Genomic DNA, 16,684 nt, shown 5'->3' on the forward strand with positions numbered 1-16,684 from the left:
GAGGGTTAGGATTAGAGTTAGGAGTAAGGGAAGGGTTGGGATTAGAGTTAGGATTGAGGGAAGGGTTGGGATTAGAGTTAGGAGTAAGGGAAGGGTTGGGATTCGAGTTAGGATTGAGGGAAGGGTTAGGATTAGAGTTAGGAGTAAGGGAAGGGTTGGGAATAGAGTTAGAGTTAGGAGTAAGGGAAGGGTTGGGAATAGAGTTAGGAGTAAGGGAAGGGTTGGGAATAGAGTTAGGAGTAAGAGAAGGGTTAGGATTAGAGTTAGGAGTAAGGGAAGGGTTAGGATTAGAGTTAGGATTAGGAGTAAGGGAAGGGTTGGGATTAGAGTTAGGAGTAAGGGAAGGGTTAGGATTAGGTTTAGGAGTAAGGGAAGGGTTGGGATTAGAGTTAGGAGTAAGTGAAGGGTTGGGATTAGAGTTAGGTTTAGGAGTAAGGGAAGGGTTGGGATTAGAGTTAGGAGTAAGGGAAGGGTTAGGATTAGAGTTAGGAGTAAGGGAAGGGTTGGGATTAGAGTTAGGAGTAAGGGAAGGGTTAGGATTAGAGTTAGGAGTAAGGGAAGGTTTAGGATTAGAGTTAGGAGTAAGGGAAGGTTTAGGATTAGAGTTAGGAGTAAGGGAAGGTTTAGGATTAGAGTTAGGAGTAAGGGAAGGGTTAGGATTAGAGTTAGGAGTAAGGGAAGGGTTGGGATTAGAGTTAGGTGTAAGGGAAGGGTTGGGATTAGAGTTAGGAGTAAGGGAAGGGTTGGGATTAGAGTTAGGAGTAAGGGAAGGGTTAGGATTAGAGCTAGGAGTAAGGGAAGGGTTGGGATTAGAGTTAGGTGTAAGGGAAGGGTTGGGATTAGAGTTAGGAGTAAGGGAAGGGTTGGGATTAGAGTTAGGAGTAAGGGAAGGTTTGGGATTAGAGTTAGGTGTAAGGGAAGGGTTGGGATTAGAGTTAGGTGTAAGCGAAGGGTTGGGATTAGAGTTAGGTGTAAGGGAAGGGTTGGGAATAGAGTTAGGAGTAAGGGAAGGGTTGGGAATAGAGTTAGGAGTAAGGGAAGGGTTGGGATTAGAGTTAGGAGTAAGGGAAGGGTTGGGATTAGAGTTAGGAGTAAGGGAAGGTTTGGGATTAGAGTTAGGTGTAAGGGAAGGGTTGGGATTAGAGTTAGGTGTAAGGGAAGGGTTGGGATTAGAGTTAGGTGTAAGGGAAGGGTTGGGATTAGAGTTAGGTGTAAGGGAAGGGTTGGGATTAGAGTTAGGTGTAAGGGAAGGGTTGGGAATAGAGTTAGGAGTAAGGGAAGGGTTGGGTTAGGGGTAAAGTTAATAGTGTAACTACAAATGTTATTAAATGCAGGTACTTTAAATGTAATTACAATGCAACAACATGTATGTACATAATAATTACATTGTATCAAATGGTGAAGTAGTAGTTAAGGCCACCTAATATAAAGTGGGTCCTGTAAATGGACTGTACGCAATGAACTGGGATGGGCAACTGGCGGCCCGCGGCATCATTGAAAACGACCCATCGGACAAGACAGAGGACAAAGCCTATCCTGTAATCACTGTTAATACTAGTCATGATTTGTGTCACTTGATCAATATGATTCATAATATTTGCTTTCTTTATAATTAACAGAACCTACATCCAAGAATTTGACAAAAAACACTTTGTCCATGCTTATAAAAAGAGTGTCACTGTCACAGAAATATGCCTGACATTCAGAAGGGCACAGATAATACACAAAAGAATGTTACTACATATTTCTATTCTTCTAATTCACTGCATACAGTCCATTTACACTACCAACTTCTTATGAATGTGCTATCTTGGACTATATAATAGGACGCAGACGGTGCAATAACTTAATTAAATTGCACTTGCCCCAGCCCATTAGCACTTCACGCACATATTTTCACCAAACCTGTAGCGCATGTTTGCACAAAAATACCAAAACTTCATGGCCATACCACTGACTTTGCACATACAGTATGACTTATAGCATAGCGCTGTGCTTAGTGCTCTTAAAACAGGGCCCAATATATCATGAATAATGCTTGGGTCACTGAGGGTTACAAATGGTAAAAAACAGCCAAAGCAACCAAAATATTAATATTCCCTTATGTGTTCACAGAATTTTTTACCTAAAATCTTCTTAAAAGACAATGGGTAGGGTAATGCATAAAAAGCACAAATACATTATTCAATTGATTTTACATAACATATCTTTTTACTTTTTTGTACCTTTAACTTGTCAAACTTGTCGTCTACATCTTGAAGCCAAGACATAAACTGTCTTGCATTGAACCGATCTCTAACAGAAGTTTTGCCATCATCACCCTGAAGAGCAAAAAGAGGTAGCACATTGTAAACGTAGCAGGTATTAATCAACAACATCAATGTATAAATTACAATGTTGTGCATTTTCATGGTAGATATTAAAACATACAGTGTTAGAATAGATAAATGACATAAATGAAGAAATAAAAATGCAAAAGGAGTGTATTTTTTAATCTTCAAAAGATTGTTTTCCTTTCATACACATTACAGATGAAAGATAATACAAACAATATCTCTTTAAAAGAGAAAAATAATGCTCATCCTCCAATGACTTGAAAGCCTTTACAAGACATGACAACGTTTCTGACGAAACATACTGTATCTATGCGTCATTTGGGTCTTAACATTTCTGTCCATCTGAGACTGGACACAAAGGCACTGTTCTTTCATTTTGGTTTTTAAAGCTCCTAAAAGTAGTTAAAAGTACTGATTATTTAGTTTGAATGATGTCCTTACAATATGTTCACTCACTTGGACGTCCTGGGGCATGTTGTATACTTCAGCATCCAATAGGACCGTGCAGGCACTGAATGGAAGCGTCTGATTGGCTAGTGTTCTTGCAGCACGATAATGAACTCTCAAAACCTCTTGCTCATTGGATACAATCAGCTTTTCCTGGAACAGCGAAGGCACAAACATTCCATCAAATCATCTTTATTACAGGCAAAAAGAAGCAATCCTATTGTTTAAAATAATTTTCCGGGTTCTGTACAAGATCAGATCAATCGACAGTCGCATAAAGTTGAAAAATATTTTCGACTCATCCCTCATTTATTTTTTAAAAGCCAAAATTGCCATTACAGCGAGACACTTACAATGGAAATGAATGGTGCCAGTATTTTAAACGTTAAAACACCCACCGTTTCAAAAGTATCTCCACAAGATTTAAACAATACGCATGTTAACATGATTTTAGTGTCATAAAATCTCTGTTTTACATGATTTTAATGTGATAAAATCACTTGGGGTTTACCGGCATTGGGTTCTCATGGCAACGAAGCTCTAATATTGGACATAACTTTACACAGATAAGGTTGGTAAACAATTTAATCACAGTAAAATCATGTTAACACATAATGTTTACAACTTGTGGCAAGTTGTGAAAAAGTGTGTATTTGAATGTTTATGGACTGGCCCCATACACATCCATTGTAAGTGCATTAATGTAACCACGATTTTTGCTTCTTTTTATAACATAAACTGGAAACAGTTGAAAATATTTTTTGTGATTAAATCCCAGGGGTTCAGTTGGGAACCCCTGTTCTAGAGGTCCATATGCAAGTAGATGTAGAACATTGCACTCATTTACCCTCTCTATGCTGTGCTGCAGTCTTAGCTTCATCCTCATAATCTCCTGCTGTTTGAACATCTCCTTCAGTGGTTCAGATAGGGAGGGGGGTGGAGTAATCTATAACAACAAATGGAATACAATTCTCCAATGGTGAGGCTAAAGACTTCAGCACTGGTTCCATTTGAACTAAAAACATGTTTATGGTATAATATTTTGTCTTCTCGTAATCTAGAGAATCATTTTGTTATATAATGACAAAACCGAAGTGGTAAAAGCTTACGGTCGGGATGCAGAGCTTGCTCAGTGGGTTTCCATCCAGCAGGTAGGATCCATTAAATGTCACATACTCATCATAGTACTGAGGAGCTTGAGGAATGACACTACAAAGAACTTTCCTCTTCTCCTCGATCTTCTTGCGAATGTGTAAGTACTCATAATATGGGTTCGCTCTCTCGGTCTGGTAAGGCTCGATCTCTTCAAGCTTCAGTGCATCTACAATTGCAGCTAAGGACTGTTGTGTCTTTTCTTTGACCTGCTGAGCTGTTAGGTTCGCTTGTGCCTGAAGCAAAACCCTAGGCATCTTTCGTTTCCTTGGATGGGTCACCTGGTTATCACCTTCCTCATCCATGAGTCGGACTTTGGTTTTGGCCCCAGATGTATCGGAATCTCTCTCCGCAACAGAAAATGGTGAAGAGCTTCCTGAGGTGCCTTCACTAGGTGGCTCTACCTGAGGATCTTGCTCAACTCCAGTGTTGCTTTGACCTTGTTCCCCACTAGACTGAAGGTGTGATTTTGCAGGCAGCTCCTCAACAGCAAGCTGGTCTGACATCTCTACATCTGCCTTACTTTCAGCTAAAGCTTGGGTTGTCGCACTTTCTTCTGAGGATAAGACTTTTGTGCCATCTGTCTCTGTGACTTGGTTCTCGTCCGAAACCTCTTCAGACAACTCCATTGAATCTTCAGGGATCCTCTCTGGACTGGTGCAGTGAGACACATTTGTTGACGTCGAAAGCAGGCCATCTTTGAGTTTCTCTGTTTGAGCATCAACTGTATCCAATGACTCACTGGAGAAATTTGTTGTACTTTCTTCTTGGACACTTTCAGAATTATTTTCTGTATCCTCTATGTTGGTGGTTCTCAACAGTGGTTTAGCAGATTCCTCAGAGCTGGATCTAAATGAACCAACTGATGAGTTTGCAGTGCTTGTGTTATCTCTTCTGGAGATGTTTTCCCCAATCTTGTCCAGTTTGTGCTCCACAACAATTAAGGGTTTCTCTTTCTGCTCTGGTCTCAGACTAGAGTTGGCTCTCTGTGTCAGCTCATTGCTGGAACATAGGGCAGTTTCCCATAGCTGGCTACTTGAATGCAAAAGTGCATTCTTGTCCAAAGAATTCGGTGTCTGAGAGGACTGAATTGATACAACTTGTGATTCAACACCTAATGGAGAATCCTTGTTGGAGCCCTCTGTCATTACTGTACCAGATACATCAAGCTCACCAAGACCGGGCTGCTCTACTTGACTACCAGTGTTGCAAGATTGGCTGTTCTCCAAATGGGTCTGAAAAACACTATTATCCTGTGTGAGGCCACCTTGTTGGCTGCTAAGGTCTGCTAAGTGTGATGAAGACTTAGCTTGACAAACAGAAGAGATGCCTTCACCCTCATTACTAGTTGTATGACTTTCGGCATCTGGAAGAGTACTGGTGAGACTTTGATTACATCGTGTCTCCTGAACATAGGTCGCATTAATTTCTGTCTGATGAACTGCAGTTTGCTCATTGCTTGGGTGTGATGCAATACACATTTTCTGGGACTCTTCGCTCAGTCTAGTTTCTGCTGGTTGCACCTTCGCTTCTTCATCCAGAATTGCCCTTAAGCATGGGGAAGGATGCCTGCTTGACAATGGTGTGCGATTGCAGAGAGCCGATTCGTGAAGACTGCAAGTATCTTTATCATGAACAGTAGGAGACCTGGAGGACTGTAGAACGTTGGAAGACTGCAGGAAAGATGGCTGGGAATCTAAAGCTTCCATGTTGAGGTCCGAATCGTATTCAGTGGGTCTAGGGGTTAATATGGTTGTCTGGAAGGAGTCTTCTGAGCTTGCCATAGACATCATGGATACGGATCTTGACATAAGGCCAGATTTTTCACTATCCGGTCGTGGAGATCGGCTAATGTTGTTTTCTATTACTGGACCATTCTTTCCAAAGGACGAGAGATTTCTCGTATCTAGCGAGAGCGTTCTTCCACTGGTGGCATCTTTTAAGGTCTTCTCACAATGACCCTCCGAGACTTCTGAGCTTTTGGAGCGAGTTAGTTCCTTGGTTAGAAAGGGCTCACTGGACGAAGAGGGAGTTTTCGTTTTATCCTTGCTTTTCTGTTTAACTAGGTCAATTCCTGGGCGTAGTTTTAGTCGTTCCCTTTCCTTCTGCTTGATTTTCTCTAAGTGCTTCTTGTGCCACTGTTCAATTTCCTGGTCCTTGAGACTAAGCATGCGTTCAAAGCTGGTCTTCATGAGATCATCATTGACCAACCTCTTTTCTTTGGGATGATTATCCTTCAGAGCAGGTGCAACTTTAGGTTTGGAATCCACTTCACTTGGTTTCGTCTTGCTAATTTTACCATCTCTATTCAGCTGTGACCGGTCTTTATCTTTGTGTCGATCTCGCTCACGGTCTCGATGTCTTTCAGACTCCCGTTCCCTTTCTCTTCTATCTCTGTCTTTCTCTGAAGGCTTCGTTAGCTCCTCTTTTGATTTACATGAGATGACCTTATTATTCTCAGAAATGTAGCCTTTCTTCTCTTCCAACAACAACTTGAGATTGGAGTAGGACGTGGAAGAGGGGGTGGCCTCTTTCAATTTGTCTTTCTTCCTCTTGTCAGAATCTTTTTCCTTATCCCGTTCTTTTTCCTTATTGCGCTCAGATTTGGCATGATCCGTGGTTTTCTCAGGGGCTTTTGCTTTCTTTTCAGAACTTGTTTTATCTTTGTGGTCACCAGAAGAATGCTCTTTCTCTGCTCTTTTGTCAAACTTGTCCTTATTCTTTTTGATTTCCTCATGTTTTTTCATCACTGACATTACCTTGATCTTTTCACTATCCTTATGGCTCTTCTCATTTGGCGATTTCTTCTCCTCTTTCCATCGATCTGTGGAGTTGTGCAATTCAGGCTTGTCAGCTGAATGGTCAGATTTGACTTTCTTGTCTTTATCTGCATGCTTTTTATCAGACTTCTCAGGCTCCCGATCCTTTGTTGGCACACGCTTATCATTTCTCTCACGAGTGTTCTTCTCTACAGACTCCTGTTGATCTTGGTCAACTGAAATCCCAGTGATCGGCTTATCATCTGCTTCCTCTTTCACACCAGAACTGTGTAATGAACCCTCAGAAATTCGTCCAGAGCAAAGGCCATCAGTCCGGTCATCAATTTCATCTCCCCTTCCGTCCTTTCCACGCTCGTCTTTGATGGGAACCTCCTTTTTCTCTTTTTTTATGGTCTTGTCCTTTTCTCGCTCCTCCTTTGGCCTTCTGTCCTTGCAGCTACTGCTGCTCGAATGTTTGTCTTTTGATGCCCCTTTTTCTTCCTTAACAGGAGATGATTCTGAAGATTTCAGAGGAGATTCGCCACCAAGCATCTCACATTTACCAGTGAGCTCTTCGTTCTCTTCGCTTTTGAAGAAGTTCTCTTTCCAAAACTCCCGATCGAACTCCATATTCTTATGCCCATCTTTGCGGGCCTCTTTCTGCCGATGGTGATTCCTCTCGGCCTCGTACTCTTTCCTGTACTTTTCCTTCTCCTTGTGTTTCAGTTTGTGCTTCTTAACAACTTTCCCATCTTTGTCAGTCTTCCTGAATACACCCTCAGAACTCTCCATACTGTTGCTAAGACAATTGTCTTTGAAAGGACTGGAGCTACCATCATCTCCATCTAAGCTGAGCTCTTTGTGGTGATGCTTGCTTTTCTCCTTGTGTTTGCAGCTCTTACTGCTCGAACCTTCAGTGCAGAAGTCCGACTCTGTGTAGTGGTTGTACTTGACACTGTCCACTGGACAGGACGCATCGCCAATTGAAACACACGTCTTAGCATTTTCTTGTTTCAGAGGGGTTGTTTGCTTGTCAGTTTGGTTGTGGTTCAGCTTTGGGGACTTGACTACAGACAGGTGAAACAGGTGGACCGATGTGTCATCCTTTGCACTGAACGACATTTTGAAGGAGTCCTCTTCCCTGACACCCTTATCAGAATTGTCGGACACAGTGGCCGTGGAAAAAAGAAGGGATTTGCTGTTCTCTTTACCATCTTCTCGAACTTCTTGGTTCTCCTTGTTTTTGCTTTGGCTCTTGTTCTTTTTCTTCAGTTTACCTTTTTCTTTCTGCTCCGCAGGTGTAATATTGAGAATTTCTTTCTTCGATCTATTGTCAGTTTTGTGACCATCTACACTGACCGACCTAGTCGGCGAGCTCCTCCTTTCTGATGGCACCTCGGCTTCATCACTTGAACTGTCTGAACTGCAGTAGACACGGGTTGCCTTCGTTTTTTTAGTCTTGCACACTAGCGTTGACTGGTCACTTTTGCTGCCTTGTTTGGAAGCATAGTGGTTTCTTTCCTTCTCCTCTTTTTCGTTTTGGCGGAGCTCTCGCCTTAGGATATGTCTGTCGTTAAGTGCCTTACTCAGGTCATCCTCCTCTTCCTCATCCTTGAACTCATATTCATCTAGCCCTGACAAGGATGATGATGCCTTCACTGTGGTGGATTTATTGTCAGAGTCTTTTTCAGCATCAGAGTATTCCATGTTCTCGTCTACACTGGATGGATTAACAGAAGGTGGGTCCTCAGATTCTGTGAAAAACAAAATAGTGGACAAAGGAAATGACTAAGACAGTATTATATGAGATGACTTAACTAAAGGAATATTTGGGGCTAAAACAACTTGTCAGGGCAAGTTACATATCAAACCTTTCAACTCTACTTAAAAAAATGAACATGGTTACTTTTGCCATGGAGGATACCAGAAGGGTCATGGAATTGATGTGATGTAATAATTCATAAACTACTGTTTACAAGGAGCAAACTCCACCATCAGGAATTGTGTCGGTAACACATAACCAGATGTTTATCCGCCTAGTTGTACCACCTTAAAAGTATAAAACAAGAATTCATGGTCTGTGGGTTTACAAAAATACAAGCTTTATATTTCTGCTTTTAAACCCACTGACCCACTTACCAGCCAGGCTTTCATTCTAATGACTGTAAACACATTTTTGTTCATTTACACACTCTGAAGATATAACAAACATCATTTTATTTGGTCATCAACAACATTTCAACAACTCCTGGCAAAAGAGCTTAAGTTATATTTAACCCGGAATATTCCTTTAATAGTCACTAAAAAATAAAGTACAAAAGAACTAGCACTTGCATTAGCACAGACAAATCTCCTGCCAGCAATCTCCTTACCTGAAGAGCTCTCTTCTGGTTCTGACAGTGGGATCTCTCCCTTGAGTAATTGCTCAACCTCCTGAGAGTCAGCAACATCAACCGGTCTCTCTCCTCTCTTGTTGGCCTGGAAGGCATTGCCTCCATTACACAATAGCAGCTTCACAATCTATTGGAAAAACAAAACAGAGAAAATGTACACACAGTTGTGCATAAAAAAAGCTCAAGAAATGTCCGGATTGCAAAAATAATATAAAAGTCTTAATGGTCTTAAAATATAAATTTAGTTTTTCTTTATGCATGTTTCTTTATGCGAAAGACTTATGCTTCATTCTAGGGTAAAATATGACCTGGGTAATTCTTTGTTGCATTCATCCTTAACCTCATCCCTAAGTCTTTGTATGCCACTATGCACAATTCAAAATATCCAACATTTCCTAAGGCACTAATAATTTCTTTAAATGTACCATTTTAAAATTATAGCTTGATACTTACATCTTTATGTCCACTGCTGGATGCGTCATGAAGTGGAGTGTCATCGTCCAATCCCTGCGTGTTCACTTCCGCTCCTGCACCAATCAGAACCTTCGCTACATCATAGTAACCAAGGTTACAAGCTTCATGGAGAGGCGTCCAACCTGAAAAAAATGACAAGTCAGTATGAGCAACTGGAAAATCTGGGAATAAGGAAAATATATTTGGTTTAAAAAACACTCTTACAATAAATTCAGATGTAATATATCAGTGCAACCATATAATGATGCAAATAATGCAACCTCTACAACTACAAAACTGCACTGAAAAATAATTTTCGTAACCAGTTTTTAGTCTTGTTGCTTTCCAGTAAAAAAATATCTAACCATCCTTAAAACGAGATTCACTTGAGCTAGATAATAAGACTTGTTTTCAGAAAATATTGAGTTAAGTTTATTTTTCTCACAACACCGGCTAAATGTTTTATGCTTCTTGTTTTATACAAAAATCACATTAAATTTGGTTAGATTTATGCTTAAACTGACAAATAAAATTCAAAAATAATAGACTTAATTTAAGATATATTCTCTGAACATGTCTCTGCTAATCTTTCTTCAAGTAAATTATTTTAAGTATGTTTATTTACTGGACAAAAAAAAGACAAACATATTGATTACAAAAATAACTTTTGCAGTGTGACAAAATGACAGATGTCAGAACTACATTAATTTATTTTTACTTTACAGTAGCAACAATAACTGAATTGTATTTTGTCTTAAATTATGGGTATCATTTACATTTATGCATTTGGCAGATGCTTTTATCCAAAGTGACTTACAGTGCACTTATTACAGGGACAATCCCCCCCGGAGCAACCTGTAGTTAAGTGTCCTGCTCAAGGACAAAATGGTGGTGGCTGTGGGGATCGAACCAGCGACCTTCTGATTAACAGTTATGTACTTTAGCCCACTATGCCACCACCACTCCAATATCATGATATAGTATCATGATATAGTTTTGTAAGGGCTGGTGGTATAATTCAGAATATGTCCATAAAATACACACAACATCTCACCTGCAAAATCTTTGACATTTACATCCGCTCCAAGGCTGATGAGTTCCTTCACCTGTTTGACATCCCCCCTGATTGCAGCCATATGCAGCGAGGTCTCCCCTCTCTCGTTTCGTTTGTTCACTTTGTCTTTCTGCCGTGAGGACGAGCTGCTAGCTATCTTTTTCTGCATTGGCGGCGTTTGAGACGGGTGGCTTGGCATCGTATCTGACATTACAACACCATTAACAAGAATGTCAAGGTCATTTGATTTATCTGAATTGCCAATCTAACCTGACTAGATTAAAAGGGAAGCGAGTGCTCTGATTAAAAAAAAAACTTTTACTACATTATCACTATGAACATGAAAGAACTGGCCACTGCAGGTTAGAGCGCGAGACATTATTGTAGTAAATATGGAAATCATTTATACAGTTGAAATGTTCAGGTGTCAAGAATATTTGGCATAAGACTCAAGAAAACAGAGAACGGTTCTAATAGCAAAGAGTTTAGTTTTAGGTGGTCTGCAACCCCTACCTGGACTGTTGTCTCTCGCCGTCATCTGCATTACAAGCGCCATCTGCTTTCGTTCCGATAAAGGATAGCCAAACAAAATGTTCACAGGGGTTGACTTCTTAGTCCCCGACTCCTTCTTAACCTTCTTCTTATCCGGAACATCTTTGTCTACAAAAAACATGAAAATGATAAATGATGGATGAGCACGGCTTTTCACTTGCATTTTATGCATCTGATTTCCTTAAACGTCTGATGCAAGCAGAAGGAATTTTGATGAAAACTAAAGAAGTTAACTGTTGCCAGCCTGGTAGAGACATGCATTGCCCATGTATCACCCCTACCACTAGTCTAAGCACTATTGAAAAGCATGCGATTAAAGTAAACGCAGCAGATAAACCTGAAAATGTGTCTGCATGTTTGCTTCTTTTAAACCAAATCACTTTTTAATGATGACAGTAAAGATAGCTTCTTTAAATACCTATCTACAATACATTACATTTACGATCTTGTAACAAAAAAACGGTGCTACCAAATTGAGGGTGATGCAAAAAGGCAGACAGACAGGTCATGCGGTAGAAATAAGTGTACACTTTAGGCCAAAAAAATGCAAGAAATGCATACTTGACGTGTGTGCTTACTCTATGGTGGTTGTAACAAACATCAGAGTTACAATGTCTCCATGTTTTCAAATGTCAGCACTGGTTATTATTATGTGTTATTATTCAGGTAGATGGCTATAAAACTGTCGACAGTTTAACTTACTGGAAAGTCAAAACTGACCGTAAAAGAAAAATACCCGCTATAGAACCCCTTTCGGCAACGCTTAGAAAGCAGCTTGTACTTGGTTTGTGTTACGAATTGCATTCAGACACATTTCGGAAAGCAAGAATACGAAATTGAGCGTTTGCACTCACATACTATGTTTCAGGCCTTATGCCGCGGCCTCACAAGGCCTTAAGCATGCAAAATTATTTCGGACATCGCAAAGGACTGAATATGATGTCACGCTCAAAGGGCATTTGGGTTGAATAAATAATCACAAATACAAAATATTATTTCATGTATTCTTTATCATTGAGGGAAAGGTCAGACAATCTTCTATTGGTAACGCATTTTCTCATCATCCACATTTGCACGCGAGAGTTCTCCAAGTTTAAACTGCAGTTTGCAGTGGAATGTGACATTTCTCCGCATGAGCTTGTGTTTCCAGTCTCCCGCCTTCGGATGTGTTTGAATGGAAGTGAATGCAGCTTTATGGAAACAAGATTCATTTACATTTTTACATTTACATTTATGCATTTGGCAGATGCTTTTATCCAAAGCAACTTACAGTGCACTTATTACAGGGACAATCCCCCCGGAGCAAAGTGCCTTGCTCAAGGACACAATGGTGGTGGCTGTGGGGATCGAACCAGCAACCTTCTGCTTACCAGATATGTGCTTTAGCTCACTACACCAACACCACTCTATTTCAGCCAACATATTTAAATTAGGGCTGTCAATTGATGCTGTTTTTTTTTTTTTATTGAATTTATTACAAGAAATGCAGATTGATTAATCAAATGAATATACAGTATATTACAAAATGATAATTAAAATGCATTAAAATATTGTGACAGATGAGTGAAGCATTGGTTAAACTTTATATTAAGTGGCTTGAGTGTGCAATAAAATGTTCATTTCCACATTATTGAATATGTCCACAGCAAACCATTTTGCAATTGAATTAGTCAATCTGTCCGAGATAGAGTTAAGTAGAGGTAGACCGATATATCGGTTTTACCGATTAATCGGTGCAGATAGTTGCTTTTTGGGGCTATCTGCAAAAATCTATGTCGATAGTTGTTTTTTCTTTTTTTTTCTCCGTGTTCCTCGTTGTTTTTGATAATCAAGTAATCTAAATTGAAGTGAGGGCATGCAAAGCAAAATGTGACTATATCGAAACGTGCCCTTTATATCATGTGAATAATAATAAACCTTATTTTTCATTAAACCTCATCTGGTGAATATATAGGCTATAAAAAGCTTAATTTGGTAAATATTTAATTATAGATCATTGTAACTGAGCCAAGTCTCCGTCATTTCAAAATAAGAGCATCTTGTTTGTTTTGAGCTCGTTTACATTTAAAAGTCCCACAATATGAAAAATCCACTATCAGTCGACCTCTAATTATAAGGACTTTTCTAAGGACACGTTAATGTACACATGAGTCAGATAGATGCTTTTGGAGCGTCTCACTTTTGATGTGTCATATCATAAACACCGTGTTTTTAGGTTGCTGTGCCAAGTTAAATATAGTTTGAAACTTCATCTTGAGACAACTGCGTTTGGAACTGCATGCCGTCCAGCTGTGATTGAACGTAAGAACGTGCTCTCATCTTGTGTTGTAGCTAGTGTCAAACAAGCCTGAGTGTGGGTTGCCTATACAGCTGGAGTTTCGCTTATTGCCCCCTGCTGAAAACAGGAGGTCGTTCAATAGTGAATTGCTCCGATGGTAAGAATACTCCTTATTATAGTCTGGGGACATGATTAATTGCATTTTTTTTATTAGCATCGATAGCGCTAATTTAAATCTGTTACATCGTGTGTTTTTGTGAATCTGATCTTGAAAAACATACAGTGTCCATGCTTGCAGACGGAGATGTGTCTCGGATGGTTTCGTACGGTTTGAGGCCGTTAGTGCGACACAGCAATGGTTTGCAGTGGGGCGGCTTTAGCGGAGGCAGTTACCTGCGAATATCCTGCAGGGAGGAAGTAATCTCTCTCCCCACACATCGCTCGACTGCCCCGGGTCAGAGTCATCTACAGTGCAAAAGCAGAGAGGCCGGGGAGAGGCAGGGTGGGTCAGGGTTCGAGAGGAGGGAGGGAGGTAGGGAGGGGAGAGCAGAGCACTGATTACACCAACAGGCTCCGCCCCTCACTCAAATGACAAATCACAGCACAGGATTTCCCATTGGAAAAAAAAGTCTACTTTTTTGTAAGATTCTGGGCTAACAACACAAAAATCATATAAACCCCTCACAACATGTTTACTTCGAAAAGGATTATTTGTTTGAATATGGGGTGGGTGGTATGAACAAAATCTTACTTTACTGTATTATATTTTTTTTATATCACGGTAACATTAGATACCGCAATATAGTCCTATTTGTGAAAAAATTCAATACAAATGGTTTATCATTGAAATAACATTGTAGAAATGGATAAACCAGTTACTTAAAAACTAATTTATAATTCATCAAATTTGATTATTTACTCTTTTTATCTTGAACTCGATGGACACAACCCAAAGATTATTCATAACAAAGACTGGCATGGCATCAATACAAAAACAGCTTTATTTAATTTAATACTTATATATTATTTGTAGCACAGTAAAACTAACTATTATTGTTCTAACTCAATTTTCTTATTGAATGAGCCACATACAAAGCCGTTAAAACAAAAACAACCAATACAAGTACATCCGTGTCTGCACATAAATCCAAATTAAAGATACAACTTGTATTTTCTTCCTCACTCTCATGTAACTATATATACACATATGATTTAAAAGACAAATTGATGAATCCTTGAATAATTTTGAGTGAAACATTTGTGGGTGCTTTTTATTATTATTATTATTATTGTATCGTGAGGCTTTGTATCATATCGTGAAATGTGTGTGTGTATATATACACAGTGGCAAGAAAAAGTATGTGAACCCTTGGAGTTAATAACTGGTCAACCCTCCTCTAGCAGCAATAACCTCAACCAAGCGTTTCCAGTAGCTGCGGATTAGACCTGCACAACTTTCAGAAGGAATTTTAGACCATTCTTCCTTACAGAACTGCATCAGCTGCATTTTTTAGGATGTCCGGTGTGAACGGCTCTCTTGAGGTCATTCTACAGCATCTCTATTGGGGTAAGGTCTGGGCTCTGACTGGGACGCTCCAAAAGGTGGATTTTCTTTTTTAAAGCCATTCTGTAGTCTATTTACTTAAGTGTTATATTCCTGCTGCATCACCCAACATCTACTGAGCTTCAGCTGGCGCACAATATAAACTATATGTGTATATAATTTATATTGTTTTATATATATATATAAAAACAATATAGCAGAATCTCTAGCAATTTACACATTAACAGGTCATGGCCAATATTGTAAACCTATTCTGTTTTCCCTGAGAAAACCACAGGCTTAAATGTAAAATCCGGCATAGTCGTATTTTATATGCTTGTTTTAAAATGTCTTTTCTCGCATCGGATGCACTTTACAGAATGCATAACAGTAGCATTTTCTTATCAGTATATCTGCCTTTAAATAAAGGCACTAACTAAAGAAGTGCCAATAAAAAAAAAAAAAAGACATACAGTGGCAAGAAATGTATGTGAACCCTTTGGAATTACTTAAAATCTGGGTTGATCTTCATTACAATAATGAACAAACACAATCTTTTAACTAATAACACAAATTATTGTATTGTTGTTTTACACGTTGAATACATAATTCAAACATTCAGTTTAGGCTAATGATGTCAACAAAAGCTAATTAGAGTCAGGAGTTGGCAAACCCGGCATCCAAATAAAGAAATTAGATTGGAGACGTGGGTTAGAGCTACTTTGACTCACAAAATGCACTCAAACATTTTGAGTTTGCTATTCACACGAATCATCTGACGTGGACCATGCATTGCAAAAAACAGATTTCAGAAGACCTACGATCAAGAATTGTTGATTTGTATAAAGTTGGAAAGGGTTACAAAGTTCTAAAAGAGCTTAGATATTTATCTGTCCACAGTTAGACACATTGTCTATTATATGGAGACAATTTAGTACTATAGGTACTCTCACTAGAAGTGGCCGTCCAGCCAAGATGACTCAAAGGGCAGTATCCTAAATGTGGTAAAAAAGAACCCAAGAGTGACAGATAAAGACTTTGATTAACATCTCTGTTCATGCGTCTACTATGTGGAAAACATTAAAAAGGTGTGATGTCCATGGCAGGACACCACGAAGGAAGCCACTGCTTTCCAACAAAAACATTGCTGCGTGCCAGACGTTTGCTAAAGACCAACTTGACACTCCAGTAGCGTTGTAAAATGTTTTGTGGACTGGTGAAATTAAGGATGAATACCGTATACCAACATGAAAACACCATCCCAATGGTGAAGTACGGTGGAGAGAGCATCATGATTTGGGGCCTGGTCTGCTTGTCATCATCGGGGAAAAATGAATTCCCAAGTTTATCAAGATATCCTACAGGATACTGTCAGGGTGGCTGTGCGCCAGCTGAAGCTCAGTAGATGTTGGGTGATGCAGCAGGAATATAACACTTAAGTAAATAGACTACAGAATGGCTTTAAAAAAGAAAATCCACCTTTTGGAGAGTCCCAGTCAGAGCCCAGACCTTACCCCAATAGAGATGCTGTAGAATGACCTCAAGAGAGCCGTTCACACCGGACATCCTAAAAAATGCAGCTGATGCAGTTCTGTAAGGAAGAATGGTCTAAAATTCCTTCTGAAAGTTGTGCAGGTCTAATCCGCAGCTACCGGAAACGCTTGGTTGAGGTTATTGCTGCTAGAGGAGGGTTGACCAGTTATTAACTCCAAGGGTT

The 16,684-nt window shown here is 39.6% G+C and overlaps 1 protein-coding gene across 4 annotated transcripts in view; it reads right to left on the reverse strand.

Moving 5' to 3' along the window:
* The window catches only part of ankrd12 (ankyrin repeat domain 12), a 79,056-nt gene that overhangs the window by 1,825 nt on the left and 60,547 nt on the right, over window positions 1–16,684 (reverse strand). The window contains exons 4-12 of one of the 4 annotated variants that reach the window (XM_052134430.1): window positions 13,818–13,889; window positions 11,108–11,254; window positions 10,595–10,798; window positions 9,541–9,683; window positions 9,067–9,214; window positions 3,893–8,448; window positions 3,631–3,729; window positions 2,793–2,936; window positions 2,226–2,321 (exon numbers count right to left, since the gene is read on the reverse strand). In XM_052134430.1, coding sequence (XP_051990390.1) covers window positions 2,226–2,321; window positions 2,793–2,936; window positions 3,631–3,729; window positions 3,893–8,448; window positions 9,067–9,214; window positions 9,541–9,683; window positions 10,595–10,798; window positions 11,108–11,254; window positions 13,818–13,889 — 5,609 coding nt within the window. Of the gene's footprint in view, window positions 1–2,225; window positions 2,322–2,777; window positions 2,937–3,630; window positions 3,730–3,892; window positions 8,449–9,066; window positions 9,215–9,540; window positions 9,684–10,594; window positions 10,799–11,107; window positions 11,255–13,817; window positions 13,890–16,684 lie in introns of all 4 variants that reach the window. The other 3 variants (XM_052134429.1, XM_052134432.1, XM_052134431.1) reach the window with 3 other exon arrangements.

The sequence above is a fragment of the Xyrauchen texanus genome, chromosome 9 (genome assembly GCF_025860055.1).
Source record: "Xyrauchen texanus isolate HMW12.3.18 chromosome 9, RBS_HiC_50CHRs, whole genome shotgun sequence".
In the NCBI taxonomy this organism is placed as follows: domain Eukaryota; kingdom Metazoa; phylum Chordata; class Actinopteri; order Cypriniformes; family Catostomidae; genus Xyrauchen; species Xyrauchen texanus.